The sequence below is a fragment of the Zonotrichia albicollis genome, chromosome 4 (genome assembly GCF_047830755.1).
Source record: "Zonotrichia albicollis isolate bZonAlb1 chromosome 4, bZonAlb1.hap1, whole genome shotgun sequence".
Taxonomy (NCBI): domain Eukaryota; kingdom Metazoa; phylum Chordata; class Aves; order Passeriformes; family Passerellidae; genus Zonotrichia; species Zonotrichia albicollis.
In genome coordinates, this window is record NC_133822.1 from 35,141,007 (window position 1) to 35,164,637 (window position 23,631).

General features: G+C 42.4%; 1 protein-coding gene and 1 long non-coding RNA gene across 2 annotated transcripts in view; one reads left to right on the plus strand and one right to left on the minus strand.

Annotated features, from left to right (window-relative positions):
- The first annotated feature begins 58 nt into the window (after positions 1–58).
- XPNPEP3 (X-prolyl aminopeptidase 3) lies at positions 59–17,545 on the plus strand. The gene is made up of 10 exons (XM_074539430.1): positions 59–473; positions 1,951–2,067; positions 4,551–4,958; positions 6,682–6,884; positions 7,749–7,811; positions 9,170–9,283; positions 11,675–11,760; positions 12,253–12,436; positions 13,878–13,998; positions 14,817–17,545. Exons 1-10 carry the CDS (start codon positions 74–76, stop codon positions 14,981–14,983), a joined length of 1,863 nt encoding a protein of 620 aa, XP_074395531.1. The 5' UTR covers positions 59–73; the 3' UTR covers positions 14,984–17,545.
- Positions 513–23,631, minus strand: part of LOC141728794 (uncharacterized) — a 34,620-nt gene continuing 11,501 nt past the window's right edge. Inside the window, exons 2-5 of the long non-coding RNA XR_012580020.1 lie at positions 3,694–3,795; positions 1,922–2,366; positions 1,306–1,408; positions 513–999 (exon numbers count right to left, since the gene is read on the minus strand). This is a non-coding gene — a long non-coding RNA (uncharacterized LOC141728794). The remainder of the gene's footprint in view (positions 1,000–1,305; positions 1,409–1,921; positions 2,367–3,693; positions 3,796–23,631) is intronic.

Here is a 23,631-nt window from a genome sequence, read left to right on the forward strand (position 1 = left end):
TAACTGATCTGGTCCCGCCCACCACCAATGCCCCCGCCCATGCCAAACGGCGTCCCGCCCATAAACTCCATGAATGCGCCCACAAACGTTGCTCGGCGCCGTGGAACCTTCCAGCCCACCCCGCCCATGCCATCCCGAGGCCCCGCCCACGCCGATCATTGCCCCGCGGCGTCGGGGGGAAACGTTCTGGAAGCGGCCGCCGTGGCCGGGCAGTTGCGCTCCGCCCCACCCCGTGCGGCGCCGCTCCCCTGTTGCCGTTGCCGCGGGCTCCCCCTCGCGGGCGCGGCAGGCGGCCCCGGGCGCTCCCGAGCCGGCGGGCGCCGCTCATTGGCGGCGGGCCGCGCGCCGGGATGGTGTCAGCGCGCGGCGCCACGGCGCAGGGAGGCCCCGCCATGCGCCGTGTGGCCCGGCCATGTCGCGCCTCCCGCAGCGGGGCCTTGTCCTGGCGGCCCGGGGCTGGCGCGGCGCCGCAGGTCAGACACCCCTCCTCCCCCACACCCCGCACCGCCCGCGGCTCCGGTAGTGACACCCGGCTATCGCAGCTTACAGCCCCGCTTGCGCTTCTCGGGTCGCGGGAAAGCGGCTCTGGCCGGCGGCGCAGTGGCAGCCCCGGTCAGGGCTGAATCCTAGGGAAGAACAGGCAGTAACTTGAATAATAAAGCAACGGTAGAAAGCTCCTCGCTGCCTTCAAGGTGTTGCTTTATTTAATGCCCGCTGTGTCCGTCTGGTTGCGAGCTGTCCTGTTTGTCTGCTGTGTATGTGGAGAAACACCAATTTAAACTAGGCTGCACAAAAACCTGCATTTACATTTCACTGCCTGGGTCTCCAGTCAAGCATCACACAGGGAACGCTTCGTGTTATGACTATTGGTTGTCACGCGTAAATGATCTTCAATTAGAGGCTAATGATACTGGCTCCCACAGCACATCCACGGGCTGAGTGTTTTGCTGTAAGCCTCGGAGTCTCAGCAGATGTTTTCTTGTGCTATCCTTGCTTATGCTGGTGAAGGGTTAAAAGTGTTTGTTCTAAGAATGGCAGCACAAATTGGTTTTCTAGTAGGCATATGATAAGTAACATAAAGAGCAACCATTTTCCAAAACATCAAATAGAATTTACCTTCTGGCTACCCTCTCCTTCCTATAATTCTGGATAATTTGTATTCAGGCACAAGCACTTCTTCAGCTGCAAAAGGCTGTGATTAAGAATTCTAAGGTTTCTAACAATTAATTTTTAATTTTAGATTTTGTCTTATCATGCCCCTTCCCAGCTCACAAATGCATACTTGTAGTTGTCTTTAAAACTCACCTGCTTTGGCTGTGTGTGGTTTGGAAGTGGGATTCATAACTGTTCAGTTTGGCCAATGCTGCTGCCATGGAAGGCCAATACACAAACGGGACTCTTGGGTATCCTGCAGACAGGAAAAGAAAATCACATTCCTGTGTCAACCTGTATTATTTGATGGCTTGTTTGCAGCACTCTTAGTAAAATACAAAACTGGAAAAGCCTTGAAAACTGTATAATTGTTCCAGATGAGAGAAATTTTTTGAAGACATAGTTGAGAAGAGACAATATAGAGATGTCGTGCTTTGGGCCCTGTGGTGTTTGAGGGAAGTAAGGGAGGGAGAGTGCTTAGGAACACCATTTGTATGAATTGGGATGTGCAAACCAACAGAGCTTCCTGGGTTTTGTTGCTGGGTTGTCAGGTTTATCATATATTTGTTTACTTCTATCTGTTCCATGAGTATTTGATTGTCAGTTGAGTTGTATGCACATTGTTTCATAAATTTGTGATGCACAGCAAATGGAGAAGTTAAGGAGGGATATTTATGTCGTATAAGTGAAGGAATGCTCCTAAGAGTCTGATGACTAGCCCACAGTTCTGCAGTTTCCTAACTGGAAAGTTTTGGTGGTTTTTTTTTACCTTGACGTGGTGCATTTCTTTTCCTCTAGTTTGCAAGTCATGTGCTCTCCGAAGATTTTCCATCCAGCCTGCCCAGCAGAAGAAGATTCCAAACCGGTATTTGGGGCAGCCCAGCCCCTTCACACACCCACATCTGCTCAAACCAGGTGAGGTTTGGGCCCTGCATGAGCCAGTCATTGATATTTTCTTGTATCTGTTTTTCTGAGTATATTGATTTGCTGCGTCATAGAGTTGTCTGTGGCTTCGGGTGTTTATTACTACCTTCATTGGCCAGTAATTATATTTAGTAGCTAATTTCCTTGTCTGAGATGGTACTGGTTCCAAAAATAGGCTTCACATGTGATGGCTTTGATAGCTTCTTTCTTTTTTCTCATTATGTACTCAGGGTTGTTTCCTTGGGTGCTGCAGACTTTTTGTAGCTGTGACATTTTGTGGACTCATTGTCCTGCAAATAAATATGGGTTTTATTAAGAGGGAGTTTTTTGTGCAAGCTGAAGTGTCAGAATGGTTCATATCCCATGTCTTGTGAGTCACAAAACAAAAGTGCAGTTCACCAAAGGTGAATGGGGAAAGACATTGATAAATGGACAGCATTTGTCTAAAGAATGTGCCCTGTTCACAGGAGTATTCAATATGAGGAGAAGGACAAAAAGAAGCTGGTGACTATGAAGTTAGACAGTAGCGATAGAAGCTGGGGTTGTACATTTTTTTGAGATGCAGAGATGCATGAAAATGAACATGTAGGCATAAGATCACCACACTTAAATCTAAAAAAAAAAAAAAACAAAAAATTGCAGCAAAAATATATTCAAGAATATGTCTGGGAAAACATTCTGTGTTCTTCCATAGGTGGGTATAAAAGGAGAACAGAGGAATACTGTGTGTGTGTGTATAGCTATATATATACACACCCTTGTATTTAATTGTAGAATAATTCAGGTGAGAAGGAACCTCACACAGTTAACAGGATTTTAAATTATGCTCAAGGCTGGGCTAACTTCAGCATTAGATCAGGTTGCTTAGGGCACTCATTGACAGCTCACAGTAAACAAGGCTGAACTCCTTAAAGTGCAGCCAAAGCACTGGAAGTGAATTCTAGCTATCCAAAGTATTTTTTCATTTAATAAAGTAGAGGTGGTTTCCTTAAAATAATATGACATTGTTCTATTGCAATTGCTGTTTTGAAAAGCAAATGCCTTTGATGCAAAGAGAATTTCCAGGCCTCACAGCTGGAAGACAGCTGGGATCCCCATGTTTCACCCCATTGCAGCTTCTGAAATTCACTGGACTGTGGCAGTTTAAAAGCTGACTGGAATGCAGTGGAGCATAGGAAATTTGCAGTATAACATTGTGGAATTGTGAGGCCAGATTGCATTAAAACAGTTTCTGTGTTCTCTGTCGCTTCTACATTCACAGAGTAGAATAAGTGTGGTGGGTTTGGGTTTGTTTGGTTCTTTTTAAAGACTATTACATCTAATAGGTATTGAGCATATAATCGAAAAAGTGTAAAAGTTAATGCAAATAGAACTTCCCCTCCTACTGCACTCATGCAAGAATCTACTTGCAGTACAAGTCAAATATCAATTTTTGTTCTAGAATTGCCGCTGTGTAATACATGAAAGAGGAAGAAAAGATTATGAAAGTGGAAAGTTAACAAACAGTATCAAAATTCAACCTACATTAAGATAGGGTACTAGCCAAAGATACTGATTAAGGCTCTTATATTAATTTAGATCATAAATAGGGAGTCTCACAATTTTAAAAATACATACTTCAGCTGTTGCTAGTTGTCCTTTGAACTTCAGTCCTGTTTTGGTGAGTATCTTGATTGCTGTACTTCATGTCTTTTGCGACTGGAGCAGTTGAAACAGTGCCTTCATCAGAGAGATCATTTGCTTAGTTAGTGTTATTAGAAATACAGTATTTAACTTTGGAAAAATCTGGATTGTTAAATGTTGACAAAAGCTACATATGCCCTGAAGAAGATCCCTTCCCTTAACAGGAGTCTGATGGCAGCCTGCAGTCGTCTGTGGTTTGTTTCTGCCTGGAATCTTGTGACTGGTTAGACTCTGCAACCTCTGTGCTTCTGCCTGATCCCCCAGAATCTCTGACACCCAATCTGGCCCCTGTGGTTTAGAAATAGTCACTTTATCAGTTGATTTAGTGTGTATTTGAACAAACATTCTAGCTTTATCTGAGGAAATTAATGCTCAACCTCAGGAGGCAAACTTCTGTTCAATGTCCATGCTGTAAAACCCATCAGTTTTTAGCAGTCAAAGTTCAGTTTGCCTTGCCCCTTCCTCTTTTTTTTTTACACATTCTCTGCAAACATGTGGATGTTTGTTTAAATCTACCAGGTTTTGTGATTTCTACCTTTGCACAGAAATATGTAACACAGCATCCAGTTGGTTAAAACCAATGTCTGCCTTTGCATGATGGAGAAGCAGCCTGAATGAGGATGTGCTGTAGGAATGGTAGCTGAAGAGGAGCAAGGGAAAAGGCTTGTGAGGGGTTACAAGGAAGCCATGCACGTGTAAGGCATCAGGGAGTCGGCAGGAATCAGGCATGTGGCTAGTAAAATACCCTTAGTGCCTTGAATTTCTGCATCTGATTTGTTTTGTGTTCACAGGAGAGGTGACCCCAGGATTGTCACAGGTGGAATATGCTCTTCGCCGACACAAACTGATGGTGTCGATCCAGAAGGAAGCCCAAGGCTGCGACGGTTTGGACCACACAGTGATTCTGCTGTCCAACCCCACCTACTACATGAGCAATGACATCCCCTATATTTTCCACCAGGACACTAATTTCCTGTACCTCTGTGGGTTTCAGGAGCCTGACAGCATCCTGGTGCTGCAGAGCATTCCTGGCAAAGCGCTGCCATCTCACAAATCCATACTTTTTGTGCCCCGGAGGGATCCAAATCGAGAGCTGTGGGATGGGCCCAGATCAGGCCCGGATGGGGCAATTGCTCTCACAGGAGTAGATGAAGCTTACACCATTGAGGAGTTCAGGCACTTGGTGGCCAAGCTGAAAGGTAACAAAATATAGAGGGAATGAGATGAGGATGTGGTTTGCAAAGTCTGAATGGTTCAGATTTGGGAAGGGGTCTGTGACATCACTTTGAAACTAAAATGAACTTGAGGAATGACAAGCAGTGTGGCTGTGGTAAAGGTAGTTGGAAGTTTGTGTTAGCTCTTTGAGGGTCACCAATGGATATGTAGTTTTGAAAATTTCTGACTTTCTTGTGTATCCATGTGAATGCCAGTCTGCATATCTTTGAAATATTAAGGAACAGGATAAGCAAGACCATGTTTCTGTTTTAGTCATATCTGTTTGCTGACAGTCAGGACCAGATGACATACAGGAAACTTGAACATTTTTATTCATAGTAGACTTGGAAAATGATCCACACAGGGAGCTTGTTAGTCCACTCACATTTAGCTAGATGATTACTTGCCCATGAAATACAAACATTGCTGTCCTTTAGAAATATTCTTTTGCATCTCCTATCACCACATAGCCTCAATACCTATAGTCCAGGAAGAACTTAAATGCAGTATAAAATAAAACTGAAGAAGGCTCATGACAATATAATAAGGGCAAGTGTGACTTTGGAGGGGTCACACAACTAGAGGGAGAGAATTTTTGAGTATTAAATACCATATTGGAATCAGTTATTTTGTTTCAAAAAAGGATGTTTTGAAAATGGGTAAGCCACAGGGCAAAGGATGATCAAAGAAAGCATGGAATATGTGTGAGATACAGGCTGAACAAATCTACTCAGCTTGAAAAAGAAAACAAGGCAAGGTGTGAGATGTGTATAGTTGGGGAAAGCACAGAGGATGACTATGATCATTAATTTCTGGTTTTCTTAATTTAAAAACAAAGGAAACACTGAATTCACATGACATGGTTTGGCACCTCTCAAGTTATAGATCATTCATGGAAGTTTGGAGTATCAAAATTAAAATGGAGTCAGAAGTTTGTAATTCTGTGGGGGAGAGGTCCATGAAAAGCAGTAAATCAGCTAAGGGCAATACTCTTTAATGAATGCCCAGTTTCATAGATACTTTGTGTAGGCAACTGCTCATGGTTACTTTCACCAAAGAAGGAGGGTCATGGTGGACATAACAGTGACTCACCATGGCTTTTATATTCATTTGCATTTAAAATGTTCAATGAGGAGAATGTTGATTTTAACTGTTGTTCTGCATAAATTTCACTGTGAGTGTGTCTGTTCTCAGTAAGCTCATTTTCTTTGAATGGCTGAAATAAGCAGTTGTTTCCCCAAGTGTCTTGAGGTGTTGCTGGTAATGATCTTGATTCCATGCAAAAAGGTGAATTGCTTTCCATGGTCAGTGTGGACAGGTAGACGGATTCAGGACAGGGAGAAGGATTCAGAAGGTGCTCTGTGATGTGATGGCTGCTTGGCTTACACAAGTGCAACTTTGACAGGTGAACTCTGAATGGATTTGAGCCAGATACATATATTCAGTGATGGTTGTAAGCCCCATTATTTGCCCAGAAGTGGGGAGTTGTCCAGTCTATACGCTATGAATTGGTAATCTTCCAAATTTAGAAGAGATTGCCGATATTCTGTGACACTGAAAGTGTCTATATAGTCTGTCAGTGTATATTCAGAGAAAATTCTTTTTCTCAAATACAGCAACAGATGTTGTTTAGGAGGAGTGAGTTAGTTTCTTATGTGGAGAATGTGTCTGCATTTATTTGAGTGTCAACTTTGTTTTGCATTCCAGGTGAGTCCAACGTGGTTTGGTATGACTTGAGAAAACCAGTGCATGCAGAGCTGCACTCTGACTACATGCAGCCCCTGGCTGAGGTAAAAGCTCGCAGCAAAAACCGCATCCAGGCCGTTCGACATCTCGTGCAGAACCTTCGGCTGATCAAATCCCCGGCAGAGATTGAGAGGATGAAGATAGCTGGCCGGGTGACAGCAGAGGTAATGGGGCTGTGTGTTCCCCTGATGACCAGTGCATTCCCCTGATGACCAGTGCATTCCCTTGGTGAGGTGACATGAGCTGGAAGGAGAGCTTTGGTCTAATCTGTTACTGAGCTGCTGTGTCTCAGCCACTGGCTGGGCTTGGCTTCCTCCACACGACAAGGGGAAACTGGAAGACTGCTTGGTCTACCAGATTCTCTCAATCAGCACAAGTCTAGTGAAGAAAAGCCAGCAGCTGTTAGACTTTGTTTAAAAGCAAAGGCTGATCTTAGTTCTCTGCCTTCCCAGCTTCCTCTCTGCTTTCCAAAATAATTTTCTTTCCCATCTATTATTTTTGTTTTGAGGAAACCAGGATTTTAATGAAGATCTTTCTTATTTATTAATGTGTCTGCATTCCCCCTTCACCCTCAAATACCTTTTGAACTCGTTGGGCACTTTTAAACAAATCTGACAGATACCTCAAATGCAGTTAATGTTTCATAAATGTTATTAAAATAAATAGCCAAGTAGAAAAGGGAAGTACAGGTTTTCCTTCTCTGAAGGAAAAGCTGCATAAGGCAATCCTATTATACCTGAGGGAATCCACAGGTGAGACAACTTCTAAAATGCCAAACCATGGGATCAGCCTCAATCATCCAATTTTTTTTTTTTTTACAAAAACTAGAGTCAGTCATCCCCTAAATACAGTTTCACAGGGAGGAATACATTTTAACTGGTTCTAGTCTTGACAGCATTTTCACCAAAGAAAATGGTGAAACCCTCTGGTTCTGGGCCAGCTGATTTTGGGCCCTCCTCAAGAGACAACAGGTGAAAAAAAAACAGTTCAGGCTCCTTTGCTAACTGAAAGTCCCTTATTTTTCATAGGCTTTCACAGAGACTATGTTTGCCAGTAAAACCCCTGTGGATGAAGCCTTTCTGTATGCAAAGGTGAGTAGTTTGCAGCTGGAAGTGAGATGGAAGGGCTGGATGTTCGTTATCCTTCCAGGAAACCAGAAATGTCAGGTCTCTTTATCACGTTTCTCCCACTGTAGCACATTTATTCACCCAACCCTTGTGGTTCCTTGGACATACAGAAGTGTCAATGTGAGGAATTCTTCAGCTGTACTTCCTGTACCCTTATTTAAGGCGTGTAGCATTTGTCTAAGTTTCCTTCTATTGATGTCTTTTTGTACTATATTGAAATGCAAAACCTGCTAAACAATTGGAAGTAAAGTTTTCACCTTATTTTATAATACAAGTCCATTGTACAAAATTTAAGTAGTTATAACACCTGTTTGTAAAGCCTGCTTCTCTTGCCTCTAGCCCCTTACTACATCAGATTACCACAGCCATCTTGAAGCAGTTTAGGTACCTCTCAGTTACAAAATAAGAACTAATTGGCCTACACATTTACATTTAGTAAGGAACTTTGTAAGGAATTGCAGTGAGATGCCATTTCGAGAAACATCAGCAGGATTTCACCCTCTGTTACTACATGGATGGGCCTGTGCTGACATGGCACTGGCAGTACTGAGTTGAAAAAACTACTTTAATTAAACTGTGTTTTACAGGTCAGTTTTTCAGTCCAGACCAGGATCGTAAAACCTTTGCTCCATGTAGGCATCCTGGAGTGTTCTGTCCCATGTGATTTTGGTAACCATAGAAAAGACATGCTATTAACATGTTGAGGGTCTTTATAGATGTAAATTTATTAATTTCCATGCTTTCATCAGCTTCATCATTCAAGAAAGGTAAAGATCTTGAGGCTTATGCTGCTTTTTTCTTCTATCCCTCAGACATCAACGTAGTGCACGCTTTCAAACCTTCTTAGTTTAACAGTCATGAAAAATAGATACTGCTGGAAATATACTGGTACTTTGCAATTTTACAAGACAGAAGCAAACCATGAACGTTGTCATGCTGACATATAGGATCTTTCAAAATTCACGAAGTTATATGCCAAATAAGAGCATTACTTTATATAAGAACAAATCCTCACCTGGGTATATGCCAATGTAGTGAATGTTTGAGACAGTATTGAATGGCTTGTACCAGAAAAAGCTTCCTGGAGATCCAGTAAAGGCTTGAAAAATTCTTGAAAAAGTGGATGGTTCTGTATTTTTTTTTCTCTAGAGCCCTTGAAAAATATTTAAGACTGCTTTCATTTAGTCAGCTCACTTTCCAGTTTCACTTTGTATTGTTCAAATTAAGAAAGCAGTTGTAGGACAAGAATTATTGTGGTTCTAGGGCAGTTAATCACCTGAATCAGCACTAATGGTTTCCTCTTCTCTGTATTGTTCCTCCAGTTTGAATTCGAGTGCCGGGCTCGTGGTGCTGACATCTTGGCATACCCCCCTGTTGTTGCTGGTGGCAACAGATCAAACACTTTGCACTATGTGAAGAATAATCAGCTCATTAAGGTAACCCTTGTGCTGTCCAGTAACTTGAAATGCAGTGCTGTGATACAAGTCTATGTTTCCTAGCTGTTGCTTGTTTTGACTGAACAGATCAAAGCTCTTAAATACATATTTTTTTAAGTGAGCGAGAGAAATGAATCCTGCCTTGCTTAATTTTACCTTGGTCAATGACAGATTCAGCTTGTCTTTCTTCCCTGTCAGTTCTTGCTGCAGCATTTTCTGAACAGTGCAAGGACTTGCAAACAGGGTTGCCGGTAATTTAGTACACATCTGCTCTCACAGCAGCTTGCAGTGCTGGGGGCCTCACAAAATAGGGGAGCCACTGTCACAGGTAGGACAAAGGCCCAGGGGGGTCTTCTGCTGTCACTTGCATTCCTTGGCCTTCCTTTGCAATATAAGAGCAAAGTGCATTCCTACTCTGCTGAAGCTGAAAAGCATTTTGGTTCCATGTAGCCCAGCAAAGCAGGGAAGGGGAACAAGTAGGGAACAGATCGGTGTTAAATGTCAAGAGGTGGAAGAGGAACATGTTTTGTTTTATTTTGAAGATTCTCGTTGAATTGAACTCTCTCCAGCTTTCCTTGCAATAGTTCTTTCGATTCAGAGAAGCATTTTCAGGGTCAGTATTCCCCCACTGCTGTGCTCACTATTTACTTTTCAGAGGAGCATATTTTTCCTCTGTCTTAACGCAGAAATAAACTTTCCCACTAGCATTGTCATTTCTTGAAGCTGGGATGCTAGCAGACCTTGAAATGATCTGCCAAGACAAATGTACAAAAGATATGACAGGCTGCTTTTGGCAGGAAGAAGCTTCCTTTGTTGTTCTGTCATCCAAGGTCAGGCTGCTGCTGTAACTCCAGTTGCTTCTGTTAAAGTTGTTCAGTTAAATTACTGTCTCTTGTTTTTTTTTCCAAAACTATTAGGTCAAATATTAAACCCATAAACTTGACACTTGCTTTGTGTGCTGCGTCTTACAGATCTTGTTTCCAAATAGGCTAACAAAGTGTCTAATTTGGGAGATATATGAATGTTTCATTCAGTCTTTTATTTAGAGGGCTCTGCTTTAAAGAAAGAGGACAAGCACAGCATAAGGCATTTACTGGACAATCAAACCGCAGGCTGAATTCCCTTAGTCAGTAAATTGTTACTTAGCTTGTTTAATTGCGTGGCAGGTGGTGTAATTTCAGATTTGCCTTAAAGAATTCAACCTATTGAATTCTGAAAAATATAATTTTTCAGAATATATAATTCAATTCAATTTCAGAATATATAATTCAATATAATTGAATAGGTGAAAAATATAATTTTTCAGCTATTCTGAAAAATGTTAAAAGTACAATATTTAAGGATAGTTAATGGCCCGCCTCTTCAGTGGGATAGTGAGGTCTGCTCACTGCTGGTTTATCTGCTGTGTCTGTGTCACTTAACTGTACACAATGATAGCAGCTAGCACTGGAAGTAACAGTAACAGTGAAATTTTGCTGCTTTAATCTGTTCCTTAACATGCTGCAGTTACGTCTGGTTGTTCCACATCATGTCTGCTGGCACAGTCATGGATCTGTGGAATGAATCTCTACCTGTGTAAATATGTAGAGAATTTACTCCGAACTTTTAAATCATCTTACTGCTGTATTTGTTGTTAGCCCCTTTAAGGCAGTGGTTTTGTTCCTGGCCCTTTGTCTTTCTTCTGTGTGACTTTTTGGGAGATATGAAGTCATTGATCTGGAACAGCTTTGCTGAATTGAATTGGATATTCACATCTCCAAAAATTTTTCTTCATCACCAGATCAATCCAGAAAGATATGTTAAAACAGTAAAGAAAGTCCTAGAAGAGAAAGGGAAGGTTGTACAGACTGTTCACCAATGCATTTACAGCAGTGATACACTCTTAGATTTTGTGATACAAAGTGATTTTACTGGGTCTTCATATCCTATGACAAGGGTAAATTTGTAGCTGTTGGTGATCCTATGGGGAGCTCAGAAATCCTGTGCTTTGGTTGCAAGTGCCCTGTGTCTCAGTCACTATAGCTGAGAACTTCTAGTGTAAGGAGTCATGGGCAGAATTTGCTGGAGTGAGTGATCCAGGTGTGAATAGGACTTGTCTCAGAGAGCAGAATAGTTCAAGGCAAAAGCCTTTTTTTTACTCCAAAATCTTCATCTTAAAAGTTCAGACAGTAAATAAGCATAACAGTCAGAGACTGCCTTACAGAGCAACAATCCAACTGGAATAGCCTATTTATGAACAGTAGTACCTGGGGTATTACTCTGCAAAAGGAATTCACTTTTCTGCAGCTACATTGTGAAAAGAGAAGCATAACCTCCTTTCCTGCTGTCAGACAGAAAAATCAATTAATAGCTGGATTGACTCACAGAGCATTCTTTCCTGTTATTCTGCAGGATGGTGAACTGGTCTTGCTAGATGGTGGATGTGAATTTTCCTGCTATGTGAGTGACATCACACGTACCTGGCCTGTCAATGGAAGGTATGCTGCAGTAAGTTTTTTTGAAGAATTTTGATAAGTTCTTAAATGATTGATGGATTGAATCTGTGTTTAGTCATAGTTTTACCATGTCCCATTCTGTGCTGCTTCAGAGTAATCAAATTATATAAAGTAATCATTCAGCTGCATTCCCCACTGCCTCATTAATTACTGCATGAATATATGTGATTATTGCTATTTTCAGCTATTACAGCATGCTTAACGTGCAGAGAGGGCTTTTGTACATTCAGCTGTGGCTGACTCCAGTTGTGTGCAAGAGAACAGGAGTTTCAGTTGATGTGCACATAGCTCTGCCAGTTGTGAATTTGCTGATGTAGCCTTTCATACAAGGAGACAGTTGCTCTGCTTGCTGGCTTTCCCCTGCTCCATCCTTGAACTGAATCTGTACCCAGAACAGGTTCTGGGGACAAAACCTCTTTTCTCTTGGAAACAGAGATTTAGTTGTGTAATATTCCTTTACTCAATGGCCTTCAGGTTCACCAAACCCCAAGCAGAACTGTATCAAGCTGTCCTGGATATCCAGAAGTCCTGCTTGAGCCTCTGCTCCCCTGGCATGAGTCTGGAAAATATCTACAGCCTCATGCTGAGCCTTATTGGACAGAAACTGAAAGACTTGGGTGTCCTGGAGAGCAGCATCACTGACAGCCATTTCTTCAAGGTACTTCAATTTTTTTACTCTAGTTTATGCGTTTACTCTATTTACTCCTATTAATCCTGATTGTTTTATCCGTGGGTAGTTTTAGGGCTCTAATTTGGGTCAGGAATGTGGTTTCAGGATGTCTCTTCTATTTGCTGCTACATGGTGCTTTAATTCATGTCATGGGCTGGTCTCAGCTCAAGAATGAATTTCTCTGAGACAGGGCTAAACTCCAAGATGTGATTCAACCATTTGGTGCACAATTTGGTCTGAAGTAACCCCCAGTCTTATATGCACATAGTGTGAATATTTGTTCCTTGGCTCTTGCTGTTTCACTCTGCAGATCCATTCCCATTGCTCTGCATTACTTGCCAGCACAGAAGCAGCTTTAGAGCTGCTTCACAGTCTGAAGGGAGCTGTGGGCACTAACACAAGATTCTGGGTCCAGGCTTGACTGCAGGCAGTTATTCATATTTTTGTGGTCTGTTTAACATCACATAAATCTGCAGTGCCACTAAAAGGTGCAGCCTACTCTCAGTCATTCCACCTCTGCTCTTTCTGCACCATTTTGTGTCAGTACTGGGACTCACAGAGCTACCTGGTGAACAAGACTGGGAAACTGGTCTGCCTTAGAGCTGAACCTGCAGATGAACAGGATTGGTTTTCAGTTAGAGAAGTTTACCCGCTCACTCTCACTGCAGAGCTGCACGAGGGCTGACGCCAGTACTGCAAAGATGGCGGAACCAGGTGACGGCACTACGGCTTTTGGCAGCCGGACAGGTTCCTGCCGGATTTAGTTGTGCGCCGTGCCGGTGCCATGGCAGCCCGGGCGGACGGGGGTGTCGTGCCGGATTCTCCCGGCAGGTGGAAGCACAGCCAGTGCTGTGGTCCCTGGGAATGAGGAGCGTGGAGCAGGGAGGCGTTCTCGCTGATTCCTGCTTTAGAGGGAGGGAGATCAGGATGGTGGGAGGGGAGAGGCGGTGTCCTTGCCTTGTAGAGGTGGATTAAAATCATGCTGTATCTACTGAATGAAATCGGCACAGCACTTGCTCTGTTGTGCATAGGAGACCACTTTCACAGCCCAGAGCAGCTGCACTTGCTGCAGCCAGTTGTGAAGGTCTGCTGATGGGAGTTGTGCAGGGCTTGGATGCTTAAGAGGTGGGAAGGGTTGGGCAGCAAAGCCCAGCGATTTGAAAGTTGACACCATGCTGAGATGGTGATGGGTTTGGGCTGCTCTTGTCAGTGCAGGGGAAAGGCAATCTGCAATGTGCTCATAATAGGTACCTGGTGGGTTTTAAGGGCCATCCAGTTCTAGTACATGGAAGGCAGGCCCTGGTGGCCTAGGCATGGCAGTAAGACTGCTAGTTAAGTACATAACTATTCTGTCTCTTTTACCTTTTGTATTGAAACAACTTGGTCTGTGTTTAACTGCCTCTGTGACACTTGTTCTGTCTTCTCTTAGGCTGTTCGAAAATACTGCCCTCATCATGTGGGCCATTACTTGGGCATGGATGTTCATGACACCCCAGATATATCCCGATCAATCCCGTTCCAGCCAGGCATGGTGATAACCATTGAACCAGGTAAAAAGCAGTCAGTGGTGGCCAAAAACATGCAGCACTGAGAGTAACAGTATTGCCTTTCAATAATTAGCTGGTCCTGCAGACTAAAGCATTCACAGCCTTTCTGGTGAAGCTGGAAACTATAGCATTATTGGAAAGCCTTAAGTCATTCCCCTCCCAAAGTCATTACAGTATTAGAAAACCATATTTCCTTCCCAAATATAGCCAAGGTAGCACATAGTGGGAGTAAACTCAGGAAGCAGAATAGTGTAGAGCTCAGGCTGTGCAGCACAGGTGAACTGCAGTGCAGAAATCAGGGTCAATTCACTTGTGCTGTGTTCTGTGTTCGTGCCACTGAACTTCTACCAGTCACTGGTAGTGTCTCAAGCGTTGCAGTCTGCAATTTACAGGGATTCGCAACTTAGCTTTACAAATTAGGCATGCTGTGAGGAATCTTTCTTTCTCCTTGTCACTAGATTTGGAGCTGTCAGCTGGAAACTTATATTTAATGCTTGTCTCTTCTCTCTCTCTATTCAGAACATTGTTAAAATCATCACTATGAATGTAGCACTGAGAGCAAGAAGTGTGAAAAGGCCAGGTGTAGCTATGGAAGTTTTTATTAATGTGCTGATATCTTTAGGCACAGAGGGACACTTTCCTTTCTTTGCCCACCAACAGTGAGTTGATGAGAGGAAAGAGAGTAACTTGCCATATTAAAAATTCTCAGGATCAAACACGTTATGTTGCTGAAAGTCTAACCTCACTCTCCTGGTGGTGCAGAAAGGGAAAGGTGGTGTTCTGGAGAGTGTTCTGTGTTTTAATTCCCTTTCTTCTTTCAGGCATTTATATTCCTGAGGATGATGTGAGTGCTCCGGAGAAGTTTCGTGGCATTGGTGTGCGCATTGAGGATGATGTGGTGATAACAGAGGATGCACCTCTTGTCCTGTCTGCTGACTGTCCCAAGGACATCTACCACCTTGAGCAGATCTGTGGCCGCAGCTCATGATGTCCCTTCTCTGCCCCTTTCATCCTCCTTGGGAGACACAGCCCCACAGGGATGCAGATCCCTTAGCTGGCTGTAGTTGCCACGTGATGGAAGGCATGGACAGTTGATGGCTGTTTCCAAGACTGGGACTGGGCAGTGGAATGCAAAAGGCTTGGGTACTGAGGGATGAAAAAACAAAGTAACCTTCTCTGTGTGCAGTTTTCTTCTGATTTGTGCTGATGTGAGACTGTTGTATGATGTGAAAGTGGATTCATCCCTCTGCTGCTGTGTGGATCCATGTGTTCTGGGGCCCTCGGGGGGGTTGAATTTTTTCAGTGCCACCAGATGCATAGGTACAACAGCTGAGACCAATGACCCCTTTTTTCCCCCTTAGCAGCAGTTTCACAGCAGTCAGATTTTTAAAAGGAGGCTTTTATAAATGCTGGTTTTGGATGAAAAAGTGTCTGCTTGAATTTTGTAGAACCATGTAAGGAGAGAGTCTGGTAATCAGGGAGGTGGGTTTGATGGAGAGGTGGTTGTATCTGAAGCCAGTGGAGAATTCTTTTAGTATTTTAAAGATAAGGATGTGTTTAGGCCTTGTTCAGGCACATGCAAAATAGGCCTGCAGCGGGGAAAAACACCTTGTCTTTCAGCTTTTTGGAGTGTTTGGTAATTTCAAAAAGTACAAATAGGGCTCAGAAGGGTAGACATACCTATCCTTGCTGTCTTCCACATTCCCTTCCTTTTGTCCCAAAGGTCCATTCCTTTTTCCTGCTCTGAGTCTCTCTCTACCCTAGGAAGCAGGGCCATGTTGGTTATGCTGGACTGCACTGGTGAACTGTTGGTTGTCTCCCAGATGTGAGGTGTCCAGTTCTGGGACAGTCACAGCACCTTTCTGGCCTCTGCTTGCTGTGTGCTGCAAGTGCCAGTGGCTTCAGCAGTGGAGTTTTGAAGAGTCTGCCCTATGGCGAGTGTCAAGTCTTAACATGGCTTTTATATGGAATTAATTGGAATTAAAATAATTCTTCTTTTCTGAACTCTGAGGGCATGATGAGAGCTGATTTTTGGTTTTTTCCCAAAGTGGTCTGATAATATTTTTGAAGCAGCTGCAAATGTTGCTGGGGCCGGATGAGGAGTAAAGAGAAGAGTTTTCTACCCTGACCATGAGCCTACCATCCAGACCATAGTAAATACACCCACTAGAGGCAAGCATCTCTGTATTTACTGAAAATACTTAGACAATCAGCTATTTAACATGTGTGAAAAATGCCTCTCATCACAGCATCTCCTGTTATTTACACTTGCTGTTGCATCACCTTACTTCCTTTCTTATGGTAGCTTTCAGTGCTCTTCATCTGTTACTCTAAATTTTCTTTCTCTTCTCTACCTGGATTGTCTATTTCCACTATGTCACTGCTTCCTAATCCATTTTACTTTCTTATCAACATCACTGCCTTGTCCCCAGTTTGGCCTAATTCCCCATAGTGAATGTAGCCAGAAGCATGTGAGGAAGGTGGTCAGGATTCTGGAGTTCGACCTCTGCCTCTGTTGCTGTGTAATCTCTAGCAAAATCTGCACTTTTTTTCTCTTTTTTCCCCCTCCTCTTTTTGGTTTTTTCTGTATTTCACTTAGTGAAGGCCAAGTGGGCAGTGTCTTGCATCTCTCATTGCATTCAACGTGAGCTGGATGCATGCACTGGGGTTTGAATTTTGACACCTGAAAGGCAGCCAAGGCATGCCATATTTTTGTTTTCTAAACTTGACCAAAAAATGCTTCTCCAGGGTTTAGTGTACCTATTTAAGGGAATCTGCTAATCTCTGATGGCAGTGCTTGTTAAAATACTCCTGTGTTTCAATGATAGCTACAGCCTAAAATGTTAGAAGGGAGGCTTCCTAATGAGACCTGATGAGTATTTTTGATGATGTTCTGATCTCTGATACATTTGTACCAATTACACCTGTTAGAACCAAATCAACTGAGCCAAATCTTGGGGATTTTGGAACTATGTAAGCAGCTTAAAATAACATTAATCTGAGAGATACATGTGTGAGCTGATCTGCACATCCTCCCACACATCTAACAGAGTTAATGATGGTACTTAATGTAAATAGGCCTTTAAAATGCATATACAAATTATTTTTAAAATAAAACAATTTGTAGAAAATAATTTCTCAGGCCATCAAGTTGCATGCTGTTGAATAGATACCTGCACCTCCAAAAACAGCATTATTTTTCAGGGAGATTTATTAATTGTGTGTGACCTGTCTTGGACTTGAAATAACATTGTCAAATGTAGGCACATGCTAATTCCTACTTCTCTCAGGAAAATCCTGCAACTTGTAAACACCAATAGATCTTAGGAATGTTGCACATGAATGTTACTGTTAGTAAAGTGTCTGTGACTGCTGAGTGGAAAGTAATGGATCTGCCATGGCTGCTGTGTCTGATTTAGGCCATGCACATTCTGTAATTCTTCCACTGTGTTCAGCCATTTTTTCAGCATAAACTGCTGGTTTGAATCTCTTGTTCCATGTAAAGGGTGCATTTCACAGAAGGTATTAAATCTGCATCCTATGAACCTCAGTTTTTGAAGGCTTTTTCTCACTTGTTGCAGAGATGAATAATCTGTGACCTACACACATGCTGCAGAGTCCATTGCAAACACCAAATCCTTGAACACTTTATACAGCCTTCATCAAGAAACCCTAAAGAGCTGGGTTCTCTGGCTGCTGGCACGGCACATACCTGTGGTGCTCCTCCCCTGGCACTGATGCCATCCTGCCAGACTGTCTGCTCCTGCCACAGAAGAGATTCCTCACTGCAGCCACTTGGGTGCAGGAGCAGCTCTCAGTGGTGCCACAAGTCGACAGCTGCTTGATGAGGGCGTTAGTGGGATCACAGGGGGTGAAAGAGAAATTGAGGTATGCACAAGTTCATGTGGGGAGAGATTTGATTTCATGTGGCACAGGTCTTAAGGACATCAGAGTATGAGAGAAAATGAGAGCCAGCCATCCCTGTGGAGAAGCTGCTTTGCTTCCAGAGGAACCCTGAGAGGCTTTTGGCTTTTTCACTTCACCTTCTGCCAGGGGACTGCTTTGCCTTGCAGAGAACTAATAAAGTCCTGTTGTTAAATACAGTCTGAGCAGAAGCACCAGTTTGCAGATTTGCTTCTGTCATTGAAGTGGAAAGAAATTTGACATTTAACACAATTTGGCATTCTACCTCTATGTGGAAAAATACCGTATGTCTTTCCTAAAATTGCATTCATTATTTTGAGATGGAAGGTGGTGGAGGAAGTAGCAAACCGAGGTAGCTCAGTAAAGAGAATGGAGATGGAGAGTTTTGGGCCTGTGCAATGCATTAAGAGAAGAATCAGGAGAAGGTTGTGATTTAGAGCTGCAGGGATGTGTCCCAGGGGGATGGGAGAGCAAGGAGAGAACAACGGGGCATAAACTGGCTATTCAGTACGTTGTCAGAATGGTGCAAGAGCTCCAGAAAACTGGTTATGCTGTTTCATAACCCTGATTGATTTGTCCTACTCAGTAGGGAGGAACAAAAGAGTCAGATTGTATTGATGAACTTGGTCTTAACAGTTAGTTTAATTATTTCTTTTAAAAATCAATAGAATTATCATATGAGACAGTTTTATGCAGTTTCAGGTTATTGATTATGTGTCATATCTCAAATAATGGGAAGAGAAAAAAGTATGTTTCTAGGCAAAATCTTCCATAATGATAGGGGGAGCATGAGGTTACATGCTCTTATGCTATCCAAATTATTGCTGTGGAAATTGAGTAATTACTCCAAGGAGAATTACCATAAGGTGAAAAGAGTTAGGGTTAAACTTAGAAAAAAAATCTGTATTAGATAAATGACAAAAATGTTTTAATTGTGATATCTAATACTTTATGTAATTGGATAGCAAAACTCTGTGCTGACATAAATTGAGGGCTTTAAATTTCTTTTAAATGCGTTGTCCAGAAGCCTGTACAGGTATCTCTTTATTCGTATGCAGATCTAAAGCACATTTAAGTTTATAATTCTGACATCATTACAGCACATCTGTTAAATATTCCCCCTACATGTGTGCACAGCCTCCACTTAATTAAAAATCATCCTTTGGACACTGTCATAGTGCTGGCTCTAAGACTGGGTCCATAAAAGTCACTGTATTTAAGAGATATAACAACAAATTACATTTTAAAGCAGTATTTATAATTGAAACAGACAGTGAGGCACCTTGGGCTCAATGACGCTCAGTTTCAGCTCCGTTCTCCTCAGTTTGCCTTGCTGCCTGAATTGCCTGGCAGCTCTGAGCCTTCTTCCCTAGCAGCAAGTGGAGCAATGAACCCCTATCTTCCTGGGCCAGCTAATGCCTCAGCCTACCTGGTTGTTTCTCTGAAGCACCACCCAATATTTGGCTAACCAAAACCAGGCTTTTCAGAAGATGGCCAGAAAGGAACAAGGAAGAACTTCCAGCTCCTCCATGTGTGTGTTACCTTCACCTGCTGACTCATATCACGTATGCCTTTTTAACAACCATGACAGAGTTATCCATTAACAATGGCAAAGGAAAAAAAATCCTGTCTGGGTAAGTCTGACAATGAGACTTTTGAACAAAGAAAAAGTTAACAAAGAAGCTGGTTTTAGAGTCAGAAGTGAGAATGTCTACTCTAGGCTTCAATATATTCCTTCCACAGGGGTGCTGGGCAAACAGGTAGCACTGCAGGAGCAATGGGCAGTGTTTGTTTGGGAGCTTTTTAGATGCTGGTCTCAGACATGCTGTGGGGGGGTAGAACTGACAATGGTTAAAGCTCTGTGTTGGGTTTCTTCCTCCCAGGGCCATAAAGAGCCTGTGGCTTTTTAAAGGATTCTCAGTTTTTCATAATTTAGGCAGAAATATAATGGCAGCACAGGCTGAGAACTCTCAGCCTGTGGTTCAACTAGGAGTTCTTGGCATTCCAGTGAAAACTTTCAGAAATGCAGTTCTTTCCAGGGAAATAGCTCACTGCAGTCTTTTTTTGTGAGTAAACTAGGCCAATATGAACAATATTTTGTGACAGGGAAAGAGGTTCAGCTTCTTTTTATTCCCAGCAGAGCAAGGCTTGGTCTCTGTGTGCCTTTGGGATATTAATGCAAAACAGGATTGGCCACTGATCCAAGTTCAGATTATATGGTCTGACTCTTGTACCAGGAAATAGTTAGCAGAAGTCAGGTAAACTCTTATCATGTGAATATTTTACTCAGGTAGTGCTTAAGTTTGTGGTTAATATACTTTGCTCTTTCAGTCTAAGACAGTGTAACATACAACATCTGTTTTGCCTACGGGAGCTACAACCAGCCCCTCTGTAATTAATACTATTACATCTCTGCCATGAGCACCCAGGAAATTATTAGAGTCATTCAGAGAAAGCACAGCTGCTAATGGCACAGCAGGGGGTTGGGTTTGAGCATTCTCTCAAATCTTGTTCCAGTCTACAAAATCTGGTGTTCCTGGTACTTACCTATGAATGTTCTTCCTTACCACCTCTTGGCAGAATGACCATTTCTATTGGGTGGCCTCTGTGAAGTTTGTGGTGGCATTTCTGTGCTGTTGTCCTAATTTGTCATCATGACCTGCTTAACAATGTTAACATTGCTTCTTGGATAGACAAGGTTTGATCCAACATCCACAGTTCTGCTGTGGAGCTGGGTCTGGCTGGCTGCTCTCAAGCTGTGCCCATGGTCCATCAGCCCCAGTTGCTCATGTCTCCCTGTGCTCAGCAGGACAGAGAGGCAGGGATGGCCCCACTGACAGCTCAGGAATGTCCTCACATCCCCATGCACCTGCTCCTGTCACAGAGGCTTTAATCTCCAAATGTCCTCTAACTCTTCCCCCCCTGGATTTGCAGAGGAACCAGTCTGGAGGCAGAAGCTGTAGCCTCTGGTGTGCTTGTTGCACTCCCCAATTGTCAGGCTCCATGTGGTGCCACTGACACTCCTGTGATGCATTGCAGTATCTGGTATGTATATTGCTTTCTAATTTATGCTTTTTCCTCTTCTTTTTTCCAGAAGATGAGCTGTTTAACAGCTACATGGGTGTTACTGTGGTGACTGTAACCAAGCAAAACCATGCAGTTTGTACTGAGATAGTTCTACATTTGTGGACTGGGAGATGATTAAGAAATTTTTAAGGGCTTGTTGTGTTTGTTTTTTTTGGTTTTTCCTGCAGAAGAAAGAGAGGTTTCTCATGAACTCTCAGTTCCACACCATGAAGTAGAAAGGTATCATTCATCTTCAACTGTGCAAGTGCATTCATATCTATACACAAACATCACATATTAGGCAAACAAGTGTTGTGACTTCTAGCTAGTTAGAGATTTAAAAAATGTTTTCTCAAATGATAATTAAGATTGTTTAGATATTCGACTCTTCATTTCTTTGTTCTTTGTTTGGATTTCTTGTGACATTTAATTTTACCCTGGAGTTCCAAGGTTTATAATTCTCTGTGTTTGAATTAATACATCATCTCTCTAATGTATTTTACTGTAAGTCACTGCTGTATAGCCTTAGTTTGCTTCCATCTTCAGAGGGTTTTTTCACTTTTATAATATAATTTTGTGCAGTATGAGGCTTTTTTGGGAGACAGCATTCTGCGATTCTCACCTGAGGTGTGCCTTTATGAGAATGAGGTGAGAATGTGCTATCAGAAAGATGTGATTATTACTCTTGTAGCTTAAAACTGTAAACTGTGTGAGTTTTGAACCCAAATGTACCATTCTAACTTAGGTTTTTAGGGATATACGATTGAACAAGTATAGCAATTAATGGAAATTATGATTATAGTACAAACTTAAATTCCTAATAAACTGATAACTGTAAATTATTCTCAGCAATTAGACATAAAAGCTATTTTCCTCTAGTGTGCAACTCTTTGAAATTTGACTAAACTTTAATAATAAATTAGGAGACTGATAAACTGTTTTCTAAGCTCATTTGAGACAAGTATTGCACCAAATGACATATTTCTGAAGGACTCAATTTTTAAATGATTGATAAGCTAATAGAGGACTGAGTTGAAATCCTCCACAATATTGCCTATTTTCTGTTAATACCCTGAATGAAAGGGTAAGAGGGGGATCTTTCATCAAGTACTTTGAGCACCTTTCTTTTACAGCCATTGCATTTCACCTCCTCAATTTAGAGCTGAGCCTGGTAGTTTGTGTGTGACAGCAACAGACCCCTCAGTAAGGCACCAAGCCTTGATCAGAAGATTTGTGGAGGGAGAAGGTGGAGAATGGCTTCTTTCAGTCATCTGCTCCTGCTGTTAACCACCCCATCATCAAAAATTTATGCACTTTTTTCCCCACCCCCTATAATGCCTGAACAGGCATTACAGGGAGGATGAGGAGCAGCTTTATCTGTTTAATGAACCTGCTCTGGGTTGAGTGTAGCCTTGACAGTGGAACTGTGACTGTACTTCTGTGAAAATGTCTACAACTGTGAAATTCATTCACATTTCTGAGTCCACAGAGTTGCACAACAGGGCCATTCACAGTTTAGCAAGAAGGACAAAGAACCAGAGAGGAAAGAAATAAAATGATCAGTGAAGAGATGTATGTGTTGCATGATTCTCTTCTCTGGTAGAAAAGATCTTGGATGTGTACAAACACGAGAAAGAAAATCAAGTCTTGTGGTAAATAGTGCCATCTCTTTTTTTCTTTTTCCTTGTGTACTTAACATAATCTTGGTGTGTTTAAAAAATTAAGCGTAATGATACAAAAGGGGCTGTAAAGTGACTCCTCTGGACCTGGATCCATATTACACTGGGACCTGCCCTGCCTGCCCCTCTTTTTGACATCATGTGTGTTCCCTTAAAATAAGCAACTGTACAAGACACAAGCATCGTCCAGACATTATCTAAGTATTCCCTTTACTCCCTGAATCATCTGGCTTTGATCACAGACTACTCATGCCAACACAAAGTGAAAGAAAACTCCAAACCTGAAGAGTAAATAGAAAGAAAGAAAGTAATCCTGTGAATTAATGCTGCCTTTTGGGTGACATTCTGCATTCAGGATCTGGTGTTTCAGGAAAGGCCCATCCTTGTGTGTGTGTTCTGTTACTTTTGATCACCTTAATCACCTCAATGGCAAAGGCCTTTCCTTAAAATCTTCATTGTTTGTTGCTCTTGCTTTACATTTGGAATCTAACAGGCAGGATACAAACTTGGTGTACCTCCAACTTTTCCCCATGCCACCTGCATTGATCTGGCTACAGTAGATTTAGCAGATAGGAGATACAATGTGGCAGAAATATTTTCTTCCCATCACCTGGTATTTTCAGAACATTTCCACTGGAAAACTTGCTCCAGATTGTATGCTGGAAGATATGAATGCCACTGAATGTAGTTAAAAGAAGGGATGATCTTTTACAGGACCCATAACCTGGATTTGCCCTGGAAAATTTTTTGGGGAAGGTCTGATGTGGGCATCTTGTCCCAATCCCAAACACTGACCAGGAGGATGTCTCTGTGAAACATTATTTCACACCTGAAGGAGAGAGAAGGATTGTGAGCCTGTGTACACACACCGCGTGCTTTTCTGCACACTTCCCTTTTCAATTCAAACAGGGGGAAGCAGATACACCCTTACATTCCTTTCTTCAATAATTAATTCAAGAGAAGTGCC